Source organism: Simochromis diagramma, unplaced genomic scaffold, assembly GCF_900408965.1.
Source record: "Simochromis diagramma unplaced genomic scaffold, fSimDia1.1 OVJJ01000683.1, whole genome shotgun sequence".
Classification (NCBI taxonomy): Eukaryota; Metazoa; Chordata; class Actinopteri; order Cichliformes; family Cichlidae; genus Simochromis; species Simochromis diagramma.
Genome location: NW_024387158.1, coordinates 447,875 through 475,159, shown reverse-complemented (window position 1 = coordinate 475,159; position 27,285 = coordinate 447,875). Strand labels below are relative to the sequence as shown.

The 27,285-nt window shown below is 40.4% G+C and overlaps 2 protein-coding genes and 1 long non-coding RNA gene across 3 annotated transcripts in view; all 3 read left to right on the top strand.

The window, feature by feature from the left end:
- The window catches only part of LOC120744339 (carnitine O-acetyltransferase-like), a 41,365-nt gene extending 14,148 nt beyond the window's left edge, over positions 1-27,217 (top strand). Inside the window, exons 8-14 of the mRNA XM_040048654.1 lie at positions 10,854-10,954; positions 13,261-13,380; positions 15,183-15,305; positions 15,940-16,075; positions 16,442-16,504; positions 17,775-17,912; positions 26,026-27,217. Of these exons, the coding sequence (XP_039904588.1) occupies positions 10,854-10,954; positions 13,261-13,380; positions 15,183-15,305; positions 15,940-16,075; positions 16,442-16,504; positions 17,775-17,912; positions 26,026-26,217 (873 nt within the window). The 3' untranslated portion in view covers positions 26,218-27,217. The remainder of the gene's footprint in view (positions 1-10,853; positions 10,955-13,260; positions 13,381-15,182; positions 15,306-15,939; positions 16,076-16,441; positions 16,505-17,774; positions 17,913-26,025) is intronic.
- On the top strand, positions 5,022-7,022 carry LOC120744349. The gene is made up of 2 exons (XR_005698344.1): positions 5,022-6,103; positions 6,746-7,022. It is a non-coding gene; the product is annotated as an uncharacterized LOC120744349 (long non-coding RNA).
- Positions 18,110-23,797, top strand: LOC120744346. The gene is made up of 3 exons (XM_040048665.1): positions 18,110-18,367; positions 18,453-18,511; positions 18,590-23,797. The coding sequence occupies exon 3, from the start codon at positions 19,111-19,113 to the stop codon at positions 23,773-23,775; it is 4,665 nt and encodes a 1,554-aa protein (XP_039904599.1). The 5' UTR covers positions 18,110-18,367; positions 18,453-18,511; positions 18,590-19,110; the 3' UTR covers positions 23,776-23,797.
- Positions 27,218-27,285: the final 68 nt, after the last annotated feature.

The window sequence follows — 27,285 nt, the reverse complement described above, 5'->3', positions numbered from 1 at the left end:
AACTCAAAATGCTTCACCTGAGCTTAGAAAATTAAAGAAAAAGGTTAGTCATATCATTTCACACCTCAGCAATCCTCCTCTCAGGTAAACAAAACCTGTGTGTTAACCCGAACTTCACATTTCATACTGAATTTTCCTCACTTATGATCCAATCTGTGTTATAAGAAAGAAAACTTAAAACAGAACAGTCATCAGTCATGTGCTTCACCTTAGTCCAGTCTTTACCTCAGTGTCCAGTTGGTCCAACCTTAGTTCACCTCGTCTGTCCAGTCACCGTCCATCTACACACATCCATTCATACATATTCACACCAGGTATTGCTAATAGTGGAGACCCCCATGCAAATAATCAGATTCTCCACTCTCAGCAACATGAGCTCATTCATTTGTTTTATTCTGTTTTGTTTTTGGTTTTTTTTTTTGTTTTGTTAGGAAGCTAGTTTTTTATGCTTTTGACTGGATTGAATCGCTACAATCCTTTTAGACAGGGACTTAGACCTGATCACAGGTAGGCTTCTCCTCAGCCAGTTGAAATCTGGAAAGCCCACCTTATATTTGCTCTCCCGAGAATTTTCAGTGCTGTTATTCACTGTTGCAGGCCTGCTTAGAACAAAAATGAGAAAAAGAGAGCTGATTATTAGCTCATCAAAGCACAAAACAAAATCACCTGACAGGTTTTCTCTAAGTGCACTGTTACCAAAATAATGGGCCCCTCTCAGACATGTCCATGGTTAATCAAACTCCCTCCATTAAAATAACAAGAATATCCAAAGCAAACTGACCGAATCAATCCATCACTACAACAACAACCTCAAAAATCTTAAACACAGAACATTTTGCCCCAAGTTCTTCAAGGTCCTGGCACTCCGAAGTCAACTGACATAATTTCACCTGCTCAATACACAGAAAGTCTTGTTAAATGCCACACAGTCACGGTGTCTCCTCCAGTGCAAGCTTCACTCACACAGTCAGACAGGAAACCCAAGTTTCTCTTTTTCTTTTCCTGTCCCGAGTCATTCAACTACTTTGCGTACTGAGTCATCTCTCAAGAAGTTGCCGTGACAAGAGAAATACATGTTCAAACATTACCACCTTATTAAATTATTTTATTTCTTTCTACAGTGATCACTGGTTTTGATCACTCAGTACGAGAGCACTCCTAAGTCACTCTTTTAAAACTACTTTAATCACTGTTTCTTTTTTCCATAACTCCCTTTGTCATATACCTTCTTTGAGTTATTCCACAACTTCAAACTCAAGTGTATTCTATTAAACATTCACACCATTCTATCACTCAGAGAAATAGCAAGCTGATCTTCATTGCGTATGTTTGTGTTCTAAGCCAGGTTTAATCAATGTCTATGCATTAATCATCATGAGCTTGTCTTGTCTTTGTAAGGTTAATGCATTTTCTCTTTGTGTTTGTGATTTTGCATGTGTTGCTTTGCAGTGTTTCAGACTCCTTCACAATTTTCCCTTTAAACAGTCAATTTTCTCCTTCCCAAATTTGCTAACCCAAATTTTGATTTCCCACCTTAAATAACAGCATTCCTTGTCCTCAGCCAGAAGTTAGGCTCCACTTGCCACTTTCCCCCTCCGCCTGAGCCCAGCGGCTTTACCCTTGAGGTCCCGTCTTCTTCACTTCATCTCACCAGTGAGTCTGAGCTCACAGGGACTGAGGCCGAGTAATCGTGACTGTGCCTGCCTTAGGTTGTCCCAGGGTTTCGAGGTGGGATCTTACCCGTCATGGGCTATCCAGCCTTCCATACTCGCCTGATACGGGGGCCAAGTGGGCAGGGGTGCTATGAGGGGAGGGGACACACTGGCTCTGGAAATTAAAGGAGTATAAGCTGCTTCCTTCATTGCATCTTATATTAAACTATCTCACTTCTGATTCTTTCCTAGAATAATTTCACATATGGCACTTTGTGTGTGTGTGTTTTCTATTCATTAATGTAATTGTCAGTTATTTTCTCTCTTTATTTTACTTTTTTATCTGTTTGTTTGTGACGTTCTACTTTAGTTCTACTAAATCTTAATGTAAAAACAATACCCCCTCTTTCACGCACACACTCTGCAGTTTGCCTACGCACACACTTCTCTCTCAGACTTCCTCTGTTCACACACTCGCCTATGAGTTATTATTTGTTATTTATTATTTTGTATAAATCCCACAGAATCATTCACATCGAGTACTCACAGCATTTACACACTTAGAATCACTCAAAATACGCTTTCCTAAGAGTATTTTATCAAACATGCTTTCAAGAATCAGAAAGAGGAAGTAGACACCACTCAATAACTGCGTCTGTCCTCTTAAAAGACAAGAGAAATAAACACATATGGGACAATTCTCCCCATCTTAGACAAAATGTGACCTTAAATGTCCTTTTCTAAGTCATGTTCTTCTCTATACACAACTCTTGGCCTCCAGGGCATAACCTTTGGACTTGTAACTCTGATATAAGTCCACACAGTACAGAGAACCTGCAAGTTCAGCTTTTTCTTTTTTAAATTCTCCACACACTTGAAGAACTGTTGGTCATTTATCTGCCCAAGAACTTCATCAAATGGACCTCGCCGGGTCCAGTAGTCTTCAGCACATGTATCTCACCGCTGCCAGTGAGGATTTAAAACAGTTTCTTGTCAGCATTCACTTATCAAATGGACCGCAGCCGATCCAGCAATATCGACACAATTGTGTATCCTCATGTACACAACTTAATCTTCACTTGTATCACAGCACATCTAGTAATATCTTCAGAATTACTTCATCATAGTAAACATTGATTTTCCTTTAAAATCAATTTACCATTAGAACTCAAGATCACAGCTGACTCGATTCTCTGAATCCTGAGTCAGTTAAACACCTTGCTCAACTCAAGGTGTCCTTTTCTCGGACTTCCTCGTCTGAACTCACTCTTTTTACCCCGGCATGCGCATTCAGAAGATCCCCTTCTCACTGTAATTCAATTCTCATAGACCCAAAAGTAAGCATATTATCTCCCTAGTCAAAAGTGAAACTGTTCCTCACACAGTAATTCTTAATCCAACCTTAAAGTGAAACAAACACCCTTCGTGTTTTGAAACTAAAAGAGTAAGGAAGAGCGCCCAACTTTAACTGCGCATGTTGTTACTGAACAACACACAGACCCAGATCCAGGGCAGTTCTTCCTGGATCATTTATCAACATCCAAACCAACACAGTCCACATTGATTATTCTTCTGGACCTCAGTGGATCCACCAAAATTCATGTAGGTATATCAACCATTCACCGATTTATTTCTTCCTCAGACCACACCGGATCTGTTAATATCAACAAAGCTGCACACTCAGAATGGTACAGCTGATTCTTCCCATCAGACCGCGCCGGATCTGTTACTTCAGCACAATAAAGACTGATTTTCCTTCAAAATCAGTTTACCAAGAGCCACAGAACCATTTCTGACTCGATTTTCTGAACTTCTGTGTCACTTAAACATCCTGACTGCACCAGGTGTTTTCTGTCGGACTTCCTCTTTGAAGATCAAGTATAGAGGCTGTCTGTCCTGCAAAGTTTTTGTTGGGCAGCACATAATTTCTCCACATATTTCCTTACAGCTTTGAATTCTTTATCTGCTGTTTTAGTTGTTCTTGAACAAGACATGTGGATGGCTTTGCTCAGCTGCTCCAGCTGATCATTTAGTGGCTGATATAGCCTTGGTTCACTAGATGTCATAGTTGAGCTCTTCATTTTGGTTCCTCTGAGATTTCCCCAAAATGGCTGCTATATGACTCCTCCTTGCAAGTTTCTTGAGGCGACTTCCCTATTTCTTTATCAGATGTCCTGCAGCCACCCAACAGTCACTTCCTCTTTTCGTACCCTACTTAATATAAAACACTGACCAGCACAGGGCCAGACAACACAGCTTTTATTTCACCAACTTATTGAAACAGACACAATTTTAAAGTCTTGAAAATCAACGCACCAAACCAGCTGCAAGTCTTCTTTTGTTTTTGTTTTTTGAACAACCAAACCCCCTTGCTCACAGCCTTTCTCTGTGTCGGATATTTTGGTTCGTGCAGCTTACAGTCTAGGCCTCAGTGAGAAAGAGGAAGTGCAGTCTGAGTCAAATACTGCGTTGGTCTCAATTTCAGCCGTTTTAAACATGCACAACATAAAAACACTTCTCTGCTCTTTCTTCTTAAAATCAAATATCTCACTGTTCGGAGTATTGGGCTATTTTAAATCGGTGAGAAGCTAACAACAATATTTTCTTACTCTTATAGAGGCCTACAGTGCATATTTCTCTCTTTATAAAACCCAAATAAAAAGACCTTGACCACACCTTATGCCTAAAGCAAAATAATCTAGCACCCCAACCTTTTGTTTTAAATCAATATCCAGTAGTATAACTTTGTTTCAGACCCGAAGGATTTTACTTTGATACAACCGATGCTGACAAGGGTCTTCTCTAACGAACTCAAACTCCTTCTTCAGGAGCTGATTCTCTCTCAGCAATATCAGTCGCCTCTCGAAACTGCCTTAAACAATAACCAAGGAACTCAGGGAGTTGCCCCTTCAGCACTAATGCCGAGATTATAAAAATATAATGATTATCTTGTGTCTCCCCCTTAATTTGACCTATCACATAAATTCCTTCAGGTAGATGAATCAAATCAAAGTTTACAACCGTACAATGTACCATAGTTCTTTATTAACAAGAAAACCGGACCTTCCACATCACTGACCAACACGGGGTCAGACCAGCATTTGCTTCATAAATTCTCAAAACAGCCACAATTATCAGCGCTACAAAATAAACACACCAGCTGCAATTCTTGCTCTAAAAACCAAGCTCAGAGGTTTTATACTTCATGCAACTTGTAGACCGATCCTCAATAAAAAGAGGAAGTGCGGGCCAACCCAAAAACTGCGCAGTTGTATATTTCAGATACCTTAGACCTGCACAAAGTTAAAAACAATTCTCTTCTCTTTCTGTTAAAGTCAAACTCACACCGTTCAGCAAGGCCTACTTTTAAATCACCAGGAGACAAGCAGCGTTATTCTTTTAATCTTAAAGAGGCCTACAGTGCGTGTTTCTTCTCCTGTTCAAAGGGGAAGTAAAAAGGGGAAGTAGGCTGCACCCAGTAGCTCTTAGCTGAAACAATCTCTGCTGGTACACTTTTGATAAAACAAGTGGTTTCAACTGCACAAACCAGCCAGTCTTAACACCTAGATCACACCTAAAGACACTCAAATCTCTCATTCAGAAACAAATCCTCTCTCAGCAAGTTCAGCCAGCTCTTTAAACCTTCTTAAACAATGACCAACAAACTCAAGAAGCTGGTCCTCAGTTATGTCTGCAGGGAGTACAAGCATATAATAGTTTCCCCTAAATTCTCTCGGTTTTCACTGAAACAAAATATTATGGCACACCAACCTTTACTGTGGAAACTCTCACTCTTCTAAATGACCACACTGGGCCAGAACTGGGGCTAAGTCTTCACACAGTTCTACACAATCAACCCGAAACTCTGGTTCGGTTAAAATCTCTGCTCTAACAAAATCAAACTCTCTATCTGATGTTTCACAACCAACCAACACCTCCACAGGCTCCCCATGAGTGACAGGTGTCAGCAAAATAGTCAAGGTAAAACCAGTTAATGCATTAGAATCAAACGTCTGATAAGGGAACCTTTCCTCCATTCACTGTGCAGAATCCTCTTTTTTTTTTTTTTTTTTTTCCAAGGAAACGCACTCAAAATAATTCTATAACTTCTCTGCAATCAGGAGGACGCTCATGCCTTCATTTATTACTACGTTTCTGGTTTGATCAACGTGCCTGTTACGTTAAACTTAAAGGGGAAGTGGCCGCCCCCAAATTTTAACTGCGCACTCTTTCGCCAGAGAGAAAAGAAAGGAAAAAGAGACTTTTAAAAAGCCTCACACAGCCAGCCTGCAGGCGCCTGGCACTTTAAATTATTTCAGACAGTTTCCTACGTCACAACCTCAGTTCCGTTCAAGCCGGATATGCACACTGCCGGTCGTCTTTCAGACGCCAACAAGAATAACAACAAAACACAGCTTTTCATGGACCACGGCGGGCCCAAAAATGCACAGGTAATAGCTCACAGTATTTTATTATCAGACTTCTCACTTTTAATAATCAACTCACTTCACTACAAAACCTCAAGCTCACGGCTTGGCCTGAGTTTCTCTTCAATCATATATCAACACCTCGGACCTTCTTGTCCGGTATTTATTCTCAACACATGTCACTATTCCTCGGAGCTTCTGTCCGGTATTTACTCTTAAAACATGTATTTATTGAGTGTCTCTCAAGATGATCCTCTGCGATCACCAGGGCTATATCTGAGGCCACAAAATCTCAGCGGGGCCCCACCCCTAGTTTAATACCCAGGAAACGTCTTTCCCGGGGGTGGAATCCTTCGGTTCCGTGACTTTAGACACTTCTTAATCCCTTTATTCCTTACACACAAATCAGTCTCTCTTCTCTATTTCTTCAACAACGACGTCTCAAGTTACTTTTAGCTCAGTACTGCTTTTTCCTAGTTTCCATGAATGCAACAATTCTCTCAAGTTTCACTTTCGTTGCAAATAAAGATTTCTATTTTAAACAAAACTCAAAACAGAGATCAACGGATGACCACTTGACTACTTGTTTTAGAATTATACTCCAATACAGCACAATTTCTGTTTAAGAGGTTTGTGCCTTACCTTTTTGTTCTGTGGGCCCAATAGTCAAAGTGATCACCGTGACGTCTGCCGTCCGATTCACTGATCCGGCCTCAACCTCCACCGACAACAACACCTGAACCTCGTTCTACTGATCCTCAGTTGCCCGCATCCTCCACCAAATGTTGCGAGATCGATCAACTTTAGACCAGACAACAAACGACGGAGGCTCCGGAAAAGTGCAATCAAACGATGAGTTTTATTATCACAGGAGAACAACCAACCGTCAGCGTACAGAATGTGTTGCTCTGACAAGAATACATTGGGTTCTGGTTTTATAGGACAAAATATCACACCTACGTCAATGCAATGCAGTCAATGCAGTTCAAAAATACATGGTGACAGATGGACAAAAGTTCAACTCGTACATACAAGGATTCATCACATATACTTTTAATAACTATAAACTGACATATAACTTCTCCTTTCTTCATTACTTGCCTTTTAAGGTAATAACTTCAGGTCTTAGCTTTTCTGAGAGCTAATAATTGGACCCTCGTCATTAATCACTAAGTAAAGTACTTTTGCAGCCAGTCTCAAACTGAAGTAGAAGACGCTTAGGCCTTCACTCAAACCTGCTACTAGATTAATATGTGTATTGTAAGCATGCATGCAATTAACCTGCTATGTTCTCATCTCCCCTCAGCATGTATCATCTGGACACTCTCACCAGTGAAGCTTAAAACCTTCTAGAATGGAACATCAACTCTTAACCAAGCACATTTATGCATTGTGTATAAAATGAACTCAACCTATAAAAATAGAAAGGTCAATGTGATGACAGACATATTCAATGCAATATAAACCCTGTAAGAAATATTACTGATAAATGATACTGTGAAACATGTTATTAATACATTCTTCCTAAGGCAGATTACATGGTAGCAATAAAAGAATCTCTGAATCCCAACAAGTGCAACGTTCGTGACAACAGCTGTATGCAGATCAACAATGGATAATATATGGAGTGCGGGAGAGAGTATGAGCATGCAGCGTTTAAAGCGTGGAAGTACTGACCTTACTTTAAGTTTGATTCCATAAAAAGTGACAAAAACATTAGCGTCCGTTGTGCGTGGAAAGAAAACTTCTTTTTACAGCGAAAAAACCCCCCTAAACTTCCAAGCAAGCACCGAGTGCGCTACCACGTAATGGGAAATTCACAGAAAAACTTGTGGATTCTTCAACTGACCGCTGCGGCACACCTGCACCAGGGTAAACCTCCGCCTACCGCAGTCCTGCTTTACAGGTGAAAATAGAGCAAAAGGACAGCTAGTCTTTGACTTTATTTATTTTCTTCTGTGTTTTACTTGCATCTACTTGAAAGAGTGAGTGTAAACACACAAAAAAATATATTTTATGTTCTGGAATGTGAAGAAAAAAGGTTTAAATATTAAACAAATTTCTTCCAGTCAGAGAATGTTGCACATAATTAAATTTTTTCTTGATGCATAAAGTTAAAAGATTAAAACTAATAAAACAAGTTTTAAAAAGGGAACTTTCCATTTGATTACATTTTGTATGATGGATTATGCAGAAAAAGTAGAATTGGGCTGAAAGATCTATCGCTTTATCACCTATTCAGGTTGTAAATCGTGTTTTTAAAAAGTAACTAAGTAATTAATTACTTTTGAAAATAAGTAATCAGTAAAGTAATGGGATTACTTTGGGGGGGAAAGTAATCAGTAATTAGTTACTGATTACTTTTTTCAAGTAATTTGACCAACACTGGCTAGGACCAGTTCTGTTTACATTCTACAGGCTTCTCTTGGGTAGCATAGCATACATTTTCACTACTATGCAGATGACACACAACAATTAAAGTGCAAGAATGTCTTAAAGACCTCGATGACCTCTAATTTCCTTCCTGGTCCAGATTAAACCAAGGTTATTGTACTGTCCCAAAAAATCTTAGCAATATGGTATTTAACTCTATTGCACTCAAAGTTCTTACCTTGACTCCAGTAATACTGTGAGGAATCTTGGAGACCTTGTAAACCAGGATATGTCCTTTGGTGTGCATGTTAAACGAATATGTAGAACTGATTTTCTTCCATTTGCATAAGCATAAAATGAGAAATATCCTGTCTCATAGTGATGCAGAAAAACTAATTCCTGCATTTATTACTTCTAGGTGGAACTACTGTATAGGGAGTGCAGAATTATTAGGCAAATGAGTATTTTGTCCACATCATCCTCTTCATGCATGTTGTCTTACTCCAAGCTGTATAGGCTCGAAAGCCTACTACCAATTAAGCATATTAGGTGATGTGCATCTCTGTAATGAGAAGGGGTGTGGTCTAATGACATCAACACCCTATATCAGGTGTGCATAATTATTAGGCAACTTCCTTTCCTTTGGCAAAATGGGTCAAAAGAAGGACTTGACAGGCTCAGAAAAGTCAAAAATAGTGAGATATCTTGCAGAGGGATGCAGCAGTCTCAAAATTGCAAAGCTTCTGAAGCGTGATCATCGAACAATCACGCGTTTCATTCAAAATAGTCAACAGGGTCGCAAGAAGCATGTGGAAAAACCAAGGCGCAAAATAACTGCCCATGAACTGAGAAAAGTCAAGCGTGCAGCTGCCAAGATGCCACTTGCCACCAGTTTGGCCATATTTCAGAGCTGCAACATCACTGGAGTGCCCAAAAGCACAAGGTGTGCAATACTCAGAGACATGGCCAAGGTAAGAAAGGCTGAAAGACGACCACCACTGAACAAGACACACAAGCTGAAACGTCAAGACTGGGCCAAGAAATATCTCAAGACTGGTTTTTCTAAGGTTTTATGGACTGATGAAATGAGAGTGAGTCTTGATGGGCCAGATGGATGGGCCCGTGGCTGGATTGGTAAAGGGCAGAGAGCTCCAGTCCGACTCAGACGCCAGCAAGGTGGAGGTGGAGTACTGGTTTGGGCTGGTGTCATCAAAGATGAGCTTGTGGGGCCTTTTTGGGTTGAGGATGGAGTCAAGCTCAACTCCCAGTCCTACTGCCAGTTTCTGGAAGACACCTTCTTCAAGCAGTGGTACAGGAAGAAGTCTGCATCCTTCAAGAAAAACATGATTTTCATGCAGGACAATGCTCCATCACACGCGTCCAAGTACTCCACAGCAAGAAAGGGTATAAAAGAAGAAAAACTAATGACATGGCCTCCTTGTTCACCTGATCTGAACCCCATTGAGAACCTGTGGTCCATCATCAAATGTGAGATTTACAAGGAGGGAAAACAGTACACCTCTCTGAACAGTGTCTGGGAGGCTGTGGTTGCGGCTGCACGCAATGTTGATGGTGAACAGATCAAAACACTGACAGAATCCATGGATGGCAGGCTTTTGAGTGTCCTTGCAAAGAAAGGTGGCTATATTGGTCGCTGATTTGTTTTTGTTTTGTTTTTGAATGTCAGCAATGTATATTTGTGAATGTGGAGATGTTATATTGGTTTCACTGGTAAAAATAAATAATTGAAATGGGTATATATTTGTTTTTTGTTAAGTTGCCTAATAATTATGCACAGTAATAGTCACCTGCACACACAGATATCCCCCTAAAATAGCTAAAACTAAAAACTACTTCCAAAAACATTCCGCTTTGATATTAATGAGTTTTTTGGGTTCATTGAGAACATGGTTGTTGTTCAATAATAAAATTATTCCTCAAAAATACAACTTGCCTAATAATTCTGCACTCCCTGTAATTATTAGTTCTTCTTCTTTGAGCAGATTTCTCCTATACTGGCTTCTCTTCCTTGGCTCCCTGTTAAATCCACAATCTAATTTAAAATACTTTCACAACATACAAGGTCCTGAATAAACACTTCATCTTACTAAGACTTTAAAGTACCATATGACCCAATTGGAACATGTGATTGTTAGTCTTTTCTCTGTATTATTGTAGGTTCTTTACATTAAAATATAAAGCAACTTGGGGCAACTGCTATGATTTGGCCTTATATAATGTATTGAATTAAAATGTATTCTTGCGTCACAATTTGCAGACAGTCTAAAGATCTACAGAGCAAAACTAAAACTGAAGCACAATGTCTTAATTACTGAAAGATATAGACTAATCCAGCTTGAAATGCTAGTGGCTAATGGCTGTTTTGCCTTCTTTGTTTCAGTTCATTATTGGAGAAGATGGGGCATTTGGTAACAACGTCTCACATAGTTGTGCAGATGGTACAATTGGTATGACCTTGACTGATTATGTTTCAGCATCCATGTAAGTATACATTTAAAATGCAGTGTTCTATAGTTTAGTTTTGTTGTTTGGTCTGTTAACAAAAGCTCAAATACGAGGCAAGGTGACTTCTAAAAATACATTATTCTTCCCCTAACACAGACAAGTGTATTTCTTTTCCATTAAATTTATAAGACACAAGGATAGACTGATCCTTGTGCTTGGGGCTTGGACATGGAGGCAACAGCCTAAGGAGAGAACTTTCAGAGAAAGCTCATTTCCACTGCTTGTAAAGGCAAACTCATTCTTTCCGCCAATTCATTGACCATAAGTGAGCATGGGGACGTAGCTTGACCAACTAAATCAACAGCTTCCCTTTTACCCTCAGCTAACTTCACCACAATGTAGTGGTACAACATCCACATCATTACAGAGCCGGCAAAAGTCCCATGAACAGCTCACTCCTGAACAGGATATTGAGATGAATTCTACTGGAGGTAGGAATTAAAGATCTCCTGGACCAGGGGGGCTTCTCCCAGATCATCCCAGTGGACCTTTACACATTTAGGCATGCCAACCCTGTTCAGCATCCTCCCCACCACCTCATCAACTCACCACAAGGTGATGCTTAGTTGACCACTCAGCCCGAGTGTCCAGACCATACAGCCACAGACAGGGCTGGACTGGGACAAAAAATCAGCCCGGGTATTTTGACTAGAGACCGGCCCACCAGGTATTATAGGAAAAACCATAAAGCCTTTGAATGAAAACAAATGTCGTTGTGACAGTGATGTACACTGTCTTGTTGGTACATATGTATCAATCTAATAAACTTAAACCTACACCATCCTCCCTATTCTGGTATTCTAAACAGTACTTAGCCGAAACCCAAAGACTGCTTGGTTGAGTTAACTTCCGTCCGTCATGCTAGCTAGTACACAGTACCAGTTATTGTAACTGACTGTAAAAAGCTAGCAGAACGAAAATAAACTACACCTAAACTTGGTTTATATCTGACCCAGATAGACTGCAGGTCATAACTTCTTACCTGAAGCTCATTTCACCAGACAGTCGGACCGGCGGCCGCTTTGGGTCTCTCCACCTCCGTCTCCCCTTTCCCCCATCCACCTGCTGGCCTCCATCACTTGCTAATTTTACTGAATCTGTGAAAGCTCCACCATAGCCACTACCAAACAATTGAGTTATTTTTACATGTCTGCCAGCATCTGTCCAATCTGTGGTCAGATTCAGATCAAGCAGGCCATTCCTCTAATCACACCCCTCCAGGTCTTGCTGTCATTGCCCACATGATTATTGAAGTCTCCCCATAGGACAAAGTTGCTTGGTGGTGTACTCTCTAGCACCCCACCTAACAACTTCGACAATGCTGGCTACTCTGAACTGTCTTTTGGCACATAAGGACAGACAACAGTCAGGACTTGTTTTCTGGCCCAGAAGTGCAGGGAAGCAACAATCTATGAAACCCATGCCAAAAGATGGATTCACCAGCTACTTCAGTCTGCATGTCAAATTATCCATGTACAACTATTGGAATTTGATTGTGTGCACAAATTTTAGACAAAAAGCTTAGGCGTTGTCAATTTGTGGAACCAGAACCTCAATCCAAGAAGGCTTGCCCAGTTTTGAATGCCACTTTCCGGAAGCTCTTCTACCAGCCACTCCTGTTCTGGCAGCTCCCCTCTAGATCACTGCTCTTGGACTATGACTGGGTTTAGTTTTGTAGCCTAGACATTAAGCCCTAGGGATCTGTTACTTTAAAAATGGTGGTGTAACCTGTTAGAGCTATTTATACTAATGTGGATTAATACTCAGGTTTTTATCTTTAATGTTTAACAAAGGGTTTAAAAAAAAAAGTGTTCTTGGGGATGGGATCTCTTTCAATGCTGGCTTTCTTGACATTATAAAAAAGTGTCTTTGGAGATGCTTGAGGCTTTGAGTGCTCAGGGTAACAAAGCGCTATGAAAGTAAAAGTCCAGTTACTGTGGTTTCAATCTGGAGTTGCCCAATCTAGAGACAGCACTAACTCCAGCTTTCCCACCAGAGAGGTGACATTCAATGTGCCAATAGCCAACTTAAAGAGCCTGCCAGGGCCTGTGCCTCTGACTGCCACCCAAAACACACTAGAATGCTTCCTGTGGGTGGAAAGCCCATCTGTGACTTCATACTTTTTTTTTTTTCTCCTCAAGCTTTCAACACACTTGCAAAAAGTCTCTTGATAGAAATGTCCATTGACATAAGAGATTGTTTTACCTGTGCTGGCTTTTTTCTGCCCCTCAGTAGCATTCCCTGTTTGTCATTTGTATTTTTTTTCTCCTTTTTGGAAACAGCAAGAAACTAGAGATCATAGAGTCTCCCACGGTGCCTTTGCCCACACCTCAGAAACTACACTTCAACATCACAGCTGACATCAAAAAAGCAATTGAGGAGGCCAAACAAAGCATTGATAAGTGAGTACAAAAGCTACTGCTCAAGTTTTAGTTGCATAGCCCCACTGAAAACAAAAATCCATCCCCAGAGGAAAAACCCAAATAAACACGACTAAGGGTGTTTTCACACCTATAGTTCATTTAGTTCAAATCAGTAAATGAGTTAGTAAACTCTTGTGGTTTGGGTTGTTTTCATACAGAGAATAATCAAAGTATACTTCAAGCGCAGCAAAATGCGTCACGTTCAGTTCATTGGCCAGATGTGTCTGGGGCAGAAGCAACAAAAGTAAACATCTGAAGAAGGTGCTGTAATCCTGGACTATTGGAGAACAGAGAATTTCCATTCATTTCACAGCTAGTTGTAAGCCCCTGCAGACCTTTGCACATCCATAGTACTTTGCTACAATGAGAATGCAAATTGTATGTTGCTATGGGAAGTTTTTAGCTCAAACTTGAAATGTACACCTTTTATAGTTAGTTTAGATTTGTCGGATCCACACCAGAGTGTGATCAAATGTTCACACATGCACAAATGAGTTTGATTTTAAATGGACTAAACAGACTAAACTTTGCTTCAAAGTAACTATCAATGGAGCACAACTTTAAAACTAAAAGGTTTATAAATGAGCCCCCAGCTATAGACAGAGGCTCATTGAAATGGAAAACCCTCTGTGGGCCATAATGTCATGAGGCCTCTGAGGAGGAAGAAAATAACCCCAGGTTTCTTTTCAACACTGTAGCTAGGCTGAGAGAGTCTGAAAAGAAATTTTTGATTCATATAATTTTAACCATTTAAAATAAATAAATAACCATCCCTCAGATGTTACTTTATGTACAGGGTTCATTACTTTTTTTTCTCTATCCAAGCAACAAACATGACTGAGAGTGGACTCTCCTCGGTGCCTGTCCTGCTAGACCTCCGTGCAGCATTCGATATTACTGTAATATTTTATTACAGAGTTGAGCATGCTGTAGGAATTAAAGATGATGCACTGCAGTGGTTAGAACCATATCTGATGTCCATGTAAATGGGGAGTCTTCCTTACACACTAAGGTTAATTTATGGTGTTCCAGATAAATCTGTTCTGGGACCGCTTCTGTTTCACATTATACATGCTGTCCTTAGGCAGTGACATAAAAAAAAACAAAAAACGGCATATTGGCTTATCTTTAGCTCTCTGTTAAATCCAGTATCCAAGTTAAAATCCTGCTCATACAAGGTCTTGAATATTCAGGCTCCATCTTATCTTAATGACCTTATGGTACTGTATCACCCCATTAGCACTTGTTACTCTCAGAGTGCAGACTTACTCGTTTTCTAGGATATTTAAAAGTAGAATGTGAGGCAGAGCCTTCAGCTTTCAGGCCCCCTTTCTGTGGAACCAGCTTCCAGTTTGTATTCGGGAGACAGAAACCATCTTTACTTTTAAGATTAAGATTAGGCTTAAAGCTTTCCTGTTTGATAAAGCATACAGGTAGGACTAGATCAGGTGACCCTGAATCTTTCTTTAGTTACACTGAAATAGGTGTAGGTTGCTGGGGCTTCCCATGATGCACTGATGTGAGTAAGGAAGACACTTTTCATTCTGCATTTGATCATTAGTTACTGTTTTATACATTGTGTGTTGTCCTGCCTCCCTTCATTGGTGCCACCTCTCCCAGTGTCCTGATTCTGAAAAGAGAAATTGCAGTGCAAAACTCCATAGTTCATTACCTCCATTCTCCATACTTAACAAGGCATATATACATATTTTAATAGCAATACTTATAACAGGAGCATGCAATACACAAACACATCTGTTATCCTATCCTCTTCACAACAGAATCGTCCAAGACCTGGATTTCAGTATTCTCTCATTCAGCCACTATGGGAAAAACTTTCTAAAAGCAAACAAGATGAGTCCTGATCCTTTCATACAGATGGCTATACAGCTGGCCTACTACAGGTGAGTAATCTAAACCTTATGGAGATGTTTCTGTAGGCTGACTTTTTCTTGACCAAGTTAAGATAGAACAGACAATCCTAAACTCATTAACCGTAACAACCTGGGTTCACACTCATACAAAATGCTGTAGTCACAGATTTAACTTTTTTTTTTTCCTGCATAGACCTAATTGAGAGCAAATCTTATTTAACATTCACATAAAATGTTGATCCTTATCAAAAGCACATGTATTTCTTTGTTAATCTAATTACTAAGCAGGCTATAAAGTTTAGGCATATAGATTGTTGCCAGCTGACCCTTCTGAAGGGCCTGACACAAGATTTTCATTACAACTGTTAAGCTGTAATGAAGTCATTTGTATGAGACTGGTGATGGTTGCAATTCTCAATTTAGAGAAGGTTTGGGCTGCACCAACAAAATGTTGAAGTTTTAAACTTGTCTGTTTATTAACCATACATTGTAAAGATAAAGAATAAAAAACAAATATTGTAGTGTGACTAGAACATAGCTTTGACTTGCACATCATTGACTTCTCTTATATTTTGTTTTTACACAGTATCCCAACATTTTTGGAATTGGGGTTTCATTTTGGAACACAGGTTGTTTAAAATATTTTTCTCCAATCTCTTGGCAGGGTGCACCGGCAGCACTGTGCATCTTATGAAGCTGCCTCAATGCGACTGTTCAGGCAGGGACGTGTAGGTGAAATCCCCTCAACTTCAAGTGCCTCAGTTGCCTTTGTCATGGCTTTTAATGACCCAAACAAGAAGGTATGGGGAGGGTGTGTGTGCAGGTATTTCACTCTAGGATTGTGGGTAGAGTTATTTTTCTTTGACACTGAATATAAAACTCAGTGCCACAGAAAATTATGTCAGAGTTCACAATACATCTGCTGTGGATGATTGCAATCAAATCAATCCCCATGAAGAATCTGAATGGGATTTTTTTTTTTTTTACCTGCAGAACACTCTGTTCTGTTGCCTACTTTTCTTTGGTGTCACTTCAGTATTTGAAGTAAGCTGACAGTTTCACTTATTTGCATGTTGCTGGTATGTAATGCTTTAGATTACAAACTTCTGTCATAAACACTACCTTGTTACAAGTGATGAATTGTAACTTGTAATCTTGTTGTACAGAACACAGAGAAAGTGGATCTTTTGAGGAAAGCTATAGAAGTGCACAACTGGAACACTAGCATGGTGAGTTTTAATGACAAAACTGCTCAGTGCTTCAGTTTAGTGGCAGTCTGTTCCTGTTAAATGGGACAACAAAATGTTAACATTAACACGCACCACACTACAGTAAAAATCAGCTTACAAACTTTGCACCTCTAAATCCAGGCTGGGTAAACACAACACCACTAACAAGCTCTGTATTTACATATCTTTCAGCTGTATTTAAAAATAACATCATTGTTGAGAGTGATGGAAGTCACACTGTTAGTCTGTATGAGCAGCTGTGTAGACAACAGAATGAGCTGTGCTGTTCCTATTGGCTGTTCCCATCACTCAGATCCTTTCCTGAAAGGGGCAGTGCGGCAGCCAGGTTGATTTAAAGCGACAGACACTGAAACAGATGATTGTTGCAGACATGGTACAAAAAATGCTGTCTGATATTTTTGGGAAACTTCAAATATGCTATAAATGTAAATTATGGGGACATGTGACACTCACATTAATATGACATCAATTGGCAATGAATAAAAGTGTAAAGTTTAAGACTCCTGTAAAGATACTGAACTCTACTCCACACTGATACCAACAAGGTAATAAATGCAGGAAAGAACGGCAAAGATGGGGGAAGAGAGGACATACTGTCATACTGATAGGCAGCAACAACTGCTCTTCTAAAATTATTTGATGGCCTTTCTCTTTAGTGCTGAATGCTCCAAGAGCAGAAAACTGATATTTTAAAAAAATAAAACACCTTAAAAATCCCCACACTGCTTCTTTGTTTTGGCTTAGTTTTTCTGTAGTTTATCAGAGATTGTATTTACCTAACAATCTAGAATTATGACTAGATTGTAGTCTTCTCTATACAGCCATGGTAAAAACAAAGGATGGGTAACCTAAATAAATGGAGACTGTATAATTACAGAAAGCCTACGTTATTCCTTGTGTATCTGTAAGTCTGCTTGCATCTACTTGAATCTGAGACCAGATGACCTTTTTCTTCAAAATGAAACTTTTCATCAAAATGTACCACCTGCATATGGGCCTAGGCAATGGACTTCAAAGAGGTATATCAGGAATGGCTACTTAGCTCTACATGTCCATGTTAGTATAATCTAGGCTTAAGAAGATGACCATAGGATATAAAACTATGGGGTACAAAAAAACCCATGCAAACATGGATAAAAGAATCAGACTTTTTTGTTGCTGTTGTGCTGAGACTGTCTGAAAAATGTAAGCACTCTACAGGTCATGTTTAGTCCTGTGCAAACATTGTGAGTTGTCTTCTTTGTAATAGGAAATTAGTGGACAGACAGTCTTTGGGCACTTCCTGGGTCTACAGCACCAAGCAACTGAGAAAAATATTCCCATGCCGGACATCTTCACAGACGCCTCCTTTGATAAAGTTTTTGACTATCGACTTGCTACAAGTCAGGTGAGGAGCACAGCTGAAATTGAGCTGACAAAGTCTTAATAGTATTATATTACTAGAGACATAATCAAACTTCTGTCTGCTGCAAAAAATGGTTAATGTTTCTCCAATTGGTATCTTTCCAAACTGATGAGGAAGGGACTCGTTTATATTCTTTTGTTTAAATATTATTTTTGTTTTCAGCCTCAACTGATAGTTATGTAAGTGTCACAGAAATGGCTTATGTATAAAGAAGTTTAATAGATGGTTCCAGCAGTTAAAATGTTCTTGCTCTTACGTTTCTGTGGTCAATATTGTAAGGGTGTGTTTATCTTGTCACAAAGAACCAGTTTTGTTACACCGCTATTATCGCGAGGTTTGGGCGTGATAGTATAGGCTGTGAGCCCACGTTTAATAATCACGCTAAGGAGTCCAGCGAGCTATCTGCAAAGGCCTGGTTAGTCTACCAGTGGTACAAGGTATTTGTCATTTGCCATAACTGTATTGTGATATTGTAAAAATTTGTAATATATGGTGTTCTAATTATTTTATGTTTTAATTTAGAATGCACAAGACTGTAAAGCTATTCTTCTAGGACCTCCGAAGTGGCAGGCGGCCACGAGGTAATTTTCGTTGTTAAAGCACAAGTGTTAATTTTGATAGACTGAAGCGCTTAAAGTCTTTGTGTTTTATGTTTGTAGTTTTCACGGCGTTCAATAAATGCAGCGAAGCGCCCGTCTTGAAGAAGCCGTGCCTGTGTTGTCATTTCGGAGTTACAGTGAAAACTCGCCCTAGCCAGTGCCGGTGAGAAGCTAATTACGAAGACGGCAGCTGCAGAGAGTGACGGTGAAGTGGAGCGACACAAGAGGGCGCCATTGCATAAACTCACCGTTCTCAAGCAGCCAAGCACAGCGGCAACAACGTTGTACAACTGGAGTAAGGTGGAAATTAATAAAGGACAGTGTTAAAGGTAGAATAATAGTGGTTTAAGTCAAGTTTAAAGAGCCACAAGAAGTTTCTATAACACATTTGTCAAAGTTTATGTAATTTCTACTGTACTTCAAGGTGATGCTTTGTAGTTTGGTGAATAGTTCTGTGTGCTTGCTTAAGGTCAAAGTTTGAGTGAAGTTTACAAGGTCCTTTAAGAAAAGGTGCACTTAAAGTATACAGTATTTGAAATCTGAACACAGTGCGCTTAATGACATTTAATTAGACTCCTGAGATGGTTGACAAAGACCTCGAAGAGCACCATGCTGTACCACTTACCGAAGTGGAAGAAAATGATGATGAACAAATTACAGAACTACAGACTGTTCGTAAAAGTGAAAGAGTAAGAACACTAACAGAAAAGGGTAAAGAGCTTCAAGAGACGAAACTCAAAGGCCTCCAACACAGATATGCTGTTGTTTTTGAAAAATGGAGATATGAAGCAAGATTGAGTAAAGTAATATTAAGGAATGAAGTTTCCGAGAGTGAATTGAATGAGCTCATCAACAATGTAAATGTTGCCTGCAAAGATGTACAAACCATTTATGAACAAATACGGCAAATACAAACTCCTGATGCAGATGAAAGACGCAAAGTGGATGCATGTACATCACTTTCCTCGTTCATTGTCAGAAGAGCCGAAAAACACTTACAAGGAGACCTTGCAGATGGTGATGAAGAGCCATGGCCAGATGTTGGATCATGCTTAGGATCTGAAAGTACTAAATCAAGGTCAAAATCACGAAGGTCGAAAAGTGGTTCAAGCCAGTCATACTCACAAACAATTAAAAGAATAGAAGCAGAGGCTGAGGCAGCTGCGTGTCAGGAAATATTAGCAGTAATGGAGGATCAAGAAAGGGAAGCAGCTGAACTAAAAAGGTTGGAACTTGAAAACTTGGAAAGGCAACAAACAATGGAGGAGCAGCGCAGAAAGATTGAACGCTTGGAAGAGGTTAAAAAATTTAATGCTGCAAGAGCTAAAGTAAAGGTTTATGCAGAAGCTGAAAGTATTTCAGAAAGTCGTAGTTTAGTGCGCAGTATCAAAACTGAGAGCGAAACCTCAGCAATCCCTGCTCCACCACAAGTTCCCTCTCAAGCTCCAAATACAACCCAAGCCCATAATGCCACAAACCCTGCATTTGTTCCACATACTCCCACAGTCATAAACCAAGCCCAACAAAACCCTGGTGTGCAACCTAAGGGCACCACAGGCCAGGCAGTAAACGCATCAAGTCCACCATTTATCCCTAAAGCAACACAAGCTGCCGCTTCAGCAACTCATCCACAGCCAAACTTGGATCTAGTCGGCATACTAGCAGACGCAATAAGTGCTAATCGTCTTCCAACTCCGGAACCTGCACTGTTCACTGGTGACCCTTTAAAGTTCAAGGACTGGCAGTTGTCATTTGAGACCTTGATTGAAAGAAAAAACATTCCAAAGAACGAAAGACTCTATTATCTCAGGAAGTACCTTGGTGGACCCGCAAAGAGAGTGGTTGAAGGATTTCTCCTAGTGGGCACAGATGAAGCGTATGATGCAGCTTGGGAGGTGCTGGAAAGGCGCTTTGGAGATCTGTTCACTATAGGGAAATGCTTCAGAGACAAACTTCACAGTTGGCCTAAAATAAGCTCCAAGGATGGAAGTGAGTTGAGAGAGTTTGCTGACTTCCTTAGAAGTTGTGAAGCTGCGATGCCACACATAAAGACATTAGAGGTTCTCAATGACTGTATGGAAATTCAGAAACTCTTGCTGAAACTTCCAGACTGGTTGACAACAAGATGGAATCGCGCAGCGATGAAAATAAGAAAAACCCTTAATGGAGAGTATCCATCATTTCACATGTTTACAGACTTTGTATCCACTGAAGCAGACCTAGCATGTGACCCCATAGCTTCAATGCAAGCACTCAAGGGTTTGGAAATCAGTAAACCCAAACACTCACGCAGCCAAGTCGTTCAAGCTAAAACATTAACCGCAACTTCAAGTCACTTAACCACCTCAAGTCACATAAATCCCATGACCTGCCTTTACTGCAAAAGAAATGGTCACACACTGGATAAATGCTTCAAATTCATGGAAAAATCAGTCCAGGATCGTATCAAGTTTGTACAAGCAGAAAGGCTGTGTTTTGGATGTTTAAAGGGGGGACATCATTCTAAGAAGTGTGATAAAAGGAATACGTGTGAGAAATGCCAGAAGAAGCATCCCACGTGTCTGCATGATGACAAGTTTGTGGAGCGTAAAAGGATAATGCCTGCACCGAATGATAACTCTCAAGACAAGGACGAAGGAGATGAACCAGCAACCGCAATCTCTAATAGAGTAACTCAAGTATCTTCGAGCACACTGACATCCTCCATTCTACCTGTCTGGGTTTCATCAAAAAATCACCCAGACAGAGAAGTTCTAGTGTATGCCCTCCTCGATTCTCAGAGCGATACATCCTTTATCTTGGATGAAGTAGCCCAGGATCTCGACACAGATAAGAGTAAGGCTCATCTAAGACTATCGACCATGTCCGCCAAGTCAACAGTCATACCATGTGAGAAACTGGTAAATCTTCAAGTTAGAGGCTACAAGCAGGAAAAGAGAATTACATTGCCACCGGTCTATACAAGAGAATTCATCCCTGTGAACAGATCACACATCCCAACGTTTGAAACTGCTTTGAATTGGCCTCACCTCGAAAGGCTGGCAGATAGGTTACCTCCAATGCTTGAATGCGAAGTTGGTCTGCTTCTCGGCTATAACTGTCAGCAAGCCCTTCTTCCACGGGAAGTCATTGCAGGTGAGGAGAATCAGCCTTACGCACAGCTAACTGATCTCGGCTGGAGCATAGTTGGTTGTACGTCTCAAGTTCAAAATCACAATGATGATATTGGCATAAGCCACAGAATCATTGTTCGAGAAGTTACTCCTGCAGTACAACAAGCAGTTGAACTCAGGCAAGAAGTGCATTTTGTATGTAGAACTCAAGTGAAGGAAGTGGGTCCAGCAGATGTAATAAAGGTTTTGGGATCTGATTTCTCTGAGCATGCAACAGATGACAATCCAGTCTCTCAGGAAGACATTTTGTTCATGTCAAAGGTGACTAAAGGCATTAGGCAAAAGGAAAACGGTCACTATGAACTCCCATTGCCACTCAAAACCGACGACCCGAATCTTCCAAACAACAAACAATGTGCTGAGCATAGACTGTCGTTGTTGGAACGTCGGCTCAGAAGAGATAAGAAATACTATGAGGATTACGTCAAGTTCATGGACGACATCATAGCCCGTGGAGACGCAGAGAAGGTCCCAGAGCAAGAACTGGATAAGGAGGCAGCATGGTATATACCACACCATGGGGTATACCACCCCCACAAACCTGAGAAGATACGTGTGGTTTTTGATTGTTCGGCCCGTTTCCAGGGGACATCTCTTAACGATCACCTTCTGACTGGACCAGATCTTACCAACGCACTGATTGGAGTGTTATGTAGATTCAGAAAGGGCCCCATCGCCATCATGTGTGACGTGGAGAGGATGTTCCACCAATTCCACGTCATCAAGGAGCATCAAGACTATTTGAGGTTTCTTTGGTGGGACAAAGGCGATTTAAACTCTGAGCCTTCAGTGTACAGGATGAGAGTACATCTTTTTGGAGCAGCTTCATCTCCCGGATGCTGCAATTTCGGACTCAAACATATTGCTTCTCAAGGTAGAAACAGATTCAGCGAAAAGACTATTGAGTTCATCCAAAGAGGTTTTTACGTCGATGACGGACTCGCTAGTGTGGCATCACCAGTCGAAGCCATGCAGTTGGTAAACGAGTCAAGGGCACTTTGTAAAACAGGCAACCTACATCTGCATAAGTTTGTGTCAAACGACAAAGAAGTGCTTGCAGCTATTCCCCAAGAGGAACAAGCTAAAGCCAAAGACCAGGACATGGCTCTTGGAGAACTCCACATTGAACGTGCACTTGGAGTGCAATGGTGCATAGAGGCAGATGAATTCCAATTCAGAGTCCAAGTTAAAGACAACCCATTGACAAGGAGAGGGGTGCTCTCGATTGTTGCTTCAGTCTTTGACCCCCTTGGGTTCGTTGCCCCATTCATATTAATTGGAAAGCAGATACTCCAAACGTTGTGCAAGGACAAAGTTAATTGGGACGAGGATCTCCCAGATCACATTCTACCACAATGGGAAGCATGGTTGAGAGACCTGCCCAAGTTGGCAGCTCTGAAGATTCCACGAAGCTACTCGCAAGATGCGGACATTGTGCAGTACGAATTGCACAGTTTCTCGGATGCGAGCCTCAGTGGTTATGGCGCATGTTCATATCTCAGAGCAAAAGGTAGAGAAGGACAGGTCAGTTGTGCACTCGTCATGGGCAAGGCAAGAGTAACGCCCATTAAGCAAACAACCATCCCAAGGCTCGAACTGTCATCGGCCGTGACTTCAGTTCGCATTGCAGATGTGATCAAACGAGAACTAGACATCCAAAATCTACAGGAATATTATTGGACAGATTCACAAGTCGTATTAGCATACATAAATAATGATGCTAAAAGATTTCACACATTTGTCGCGAATCGAATTCAACGAATAAGACAAAGCACAAGTCCTGGGAAATGGCAGCACGTCAGCTCAGAGGAAAATCCAGCTGATCAGGCCTCAAGAGGTTTAAATGCTACTCAGCTGAAAGATTCAAACTGGTTGAAAGGTCCCGATTTTCTTTGGAAACAAGAGCTTCCAGTCAAAGAGGAAATGGTGGGAGAGGTTGAAGAAATGGATCCTGAAGTCCGTAAAGGCTTTACGCACACTGTACATTCGAAGGAAGCAAACCTAGTGCTAGAGCGTTTAAAGAAGTTCTCCAGTTGGTCGAGAGCTATCAAGGCCATTGCCAGGCTCAGGTGATTCATCAAAGAGTACAAGGGTGTTCAACGAAGAACGAACAAAGTGACAGATCTTGAAGAAAGAAAAGACACAGAATTATTCATCATCAAGCTAGTGCAAAGAGGCGTCTTTACTGAGGAAATACAGAAGATCAGATCTCAAGGAGAAAATTCTCTGCACAAGCGCAGCAGACTAAAGCAGTTAAATGCCTTTTTGGACAAGTCGGATGTTCTCAGGGTAGGAGGAAGATTATCTCAATCAGCTTTACACTATGATGTAAAACACCCTGCAATTCTCCCCAAGGAGTCCCATGTGTCAGCCCTCCTCGTCAAACACTACCATGAACGTGTACATCACCAGGGAAGAGGGATGACAATAAATGAATTGTGGGCAAATGGCATATGGATTTTAGGATGTGGGAGTGTTGTTTCTTCACACATTTACCATTGTGTTAAGTGCAGAAGATACAGAAAGGCTACAAATGTCCAACAGATGTCAGATTTGCCAGAAGTGAGAACAGAAATAGCACCTCCTTTCACGTATTGTGGCGTCGACTGTTTCGGGCCATTCATGGTAAAGGAAGGAAGAAAGGAAGTCAAAAGGTATGGACTATTATTCACGTGTTTATGTTCACGAGCTGTGCACATTGAAACACTAGATGACTTATCGACAGATGCCTTCATGAACGCTCTTCGAGTTCTGATAGACATAAGAGGTCCTGTCCGGCAATTAAGATGCGACCAAGGGACAAACTTCATGGGTGCCAAAAGAGAACTTTTGGAGCTAATGAAGGATATGGATCAAGATCCACAAAGAGCTATGGGTTGTGAATTTGTGGTGAACGTTCTGGCAGCTAGCCACATGGGGGGTGTCTGGGAACGTCAAATCCGAACAGTACAAAGTGTACTGACAGTAATGCTGGACAAGTTCTCAAACAGACTCGATACAGCTAGTCTAAGAACACTGCTTTACGAGACAATGGCCATCATTAACAGCAGACCTTTAAGCGTTGAGTATCTCAATGATCCCTTGGGACCAGAGCCACTAACTCCCAATCACATATTAACGATGAAATCTTCGGTTATTCTTCCACCTCCAGGAGAGTTTTGCAGAGAGGATTTGTACTTGAACAAAAGATGGAAAAGAGTACAATTTCTGGCAAATGAGTTTTGGCAAAGGTGGAGGCGAGAGTATCTGTTAAATCTCCAGCGGCGACAGAAGTGCAAGAACGTCTTACGAAACCTGCGAGTAAATGACATTGTGATACTGCAGGATGATAATGCTCCAAGATGTAAATGGAAACTTGCTCTAATAGTAGAGGCTATAGAGAGCTCAGATGGCAAGGTTCGAAAGGTGAAGCTCAAGACCAGTGAAACTACCTTTGACAGGGGGAAACCACGGACAAGGCTGATATATCTGGAAAGACCTGTTCACAAGGTAGTGACTTTACTGGAGACTGACATGCAAGGTGAACCAGACTCTAATGTTGACACTCATTAGAAAATCACATTGCAAACAAGGAGTGATTTTGGTGGGAGTGTAAGTGTCACAGAAATGGCTTATGTATAAAGAAGTTTAATAGATGGTTCCAGCAGTTAAAATGTTCTTGCTCTTACGTTTCTGTGGTCAATATTGTAAGGGTGTGTTTATCTTGTCACAAAGAACCAGTTTTGTTACACCGCTATTATCGCGAGGTTTGGGCGTGATAGTATAGGCTGTGAGCCCACGTTTAATAATCACGCTAAGGAGTCCAGCGAGCTATCTGCAAAGGCCTGGTTAGTCTACCAGTGGTACAAGGTATTTGTCATTTGCCATAACTGTATTGTGATATTGTAAAAATTTGTAATATATGGTGTTCTAATTATTTTATGTTTTAATTTAGAATGCACAAGACTGTAAAGCTATTCTTCTAGGACCTCCGAAGTGGCAGGCGGCCACGAGGTAATTTTCGTTGTTAAAGCACAAGTGTTAATTTTGATAGACTGAAGCGCTTAAAGTCTTTGTGTTTTATGTTTGTAGTTTTCACGGCGTTCAATAAATGCAGCGAAGCGCCCGTCTTGAAGAAGCCGTGCCTGTGTTGTCATTTCGGAGTTACAAGTTATGATGAACACAACACATCTATTAAGATCAAGGACACCCTTAGGCTATATGACATGGTATTAGCTGTGTTGCTAATGAGGTTTCAATCATTCTCACAAAGTGCATATCAAACAACTATATTGTTTAACACAATAATTAACCACTATGTCAAACTTTGTTCTACTTCACAAGGTGCAGTCCAAATCTGGTTGTCTCCCATGTGCTTGTCCTTATCAACGTAAAACGTATGATATATGCTATACTCTTTTGAAGGATGACATGACTTTTGTAGTGTCAGCCTTCAAAACAAACACAGAAAATAATTCAGAAGAGCTGAAAAAAGCTGTGGAGGATGCACTGCTGGACATGAGGACCATACTGTGAAAACAAAGACATGAATAAAGTGGTGGCTTTTCACTTTTGTTGAATGCAACATTTGTTTGACCAACACTGTTGGTCAAGCAAATGTTTATGCTGGTAAAAAGAAATGATCAGTTGTAGTCAATTGTAATCACTAATGAGAAGTTTATACAAGTTTGTACAACTTATTAAAAGATTTAAGTGAGTTATATATTTGAACCTGTATACATTTGATGCCAAGTGTTAGAGAAAATCTAAAATGAATTCAAACTTGTCCAGGCAATTCTGTTTTTGAAGTCAATTTGACGCCTATTTTTGTGTTAAAAAAGAAGTACAGGTGGCTAAAAAGATATTTAATTATTGTGAAGCGAAAAGGTCTCCATCCATTCTGTTTTAAGGCTCAGATATATGACCATAATGTCAAGGCTTAATAGCAAGTACAATGTGTCCAACTAAGTACCTAATTAAAAAAACAAACTGAAATGTATGATTTTACACAGAATATTTGAAAAAACTGTCCAGGAGATTTTCTATGATAAAATATGCAATTTGTCTGTCAACACAGAAGAACTGATGGCATGTGGAAGGTCCCCACACTTTTACCTTTTCCACAACTCAGAGGATATCACCAGGCCGATCAGCTCTCTAGAGATTTTTTTGTTTTGTCTCTGTAATTCATGGTTTTGTATTTTGGTATTTTAATTCTGAGCCTTCAGTTGGTTATGGTGTACGGGGGGGAAAGGGTTTTCCGGTACTATGTAAGTTAGGATGTAGATTTCCTGCAGAAGCCTAAATCAAGTCTTAATGTTAGAAGGATATTTAGTGCAGAATTTACTTTTTTTTTTTTTTTTTTAACTAACTATCCTGCTATTTCAGACCCATGCTGTATTCCAAAGCCAAGTTAACTCCATGTCTGACTGAACGTGTGGTGGTTATGACAACAGCAGCAAAAACTCATGTTTGTGTGTGTATTACCATGACATTTCCAGACCTATAAAATAAAGTATTACAATTACAAAACCAACATGTCTATATATTGGCTTTTATTGAGGGATCAGTATTCATATCTCCATATAAAGAACAAAGCATGAA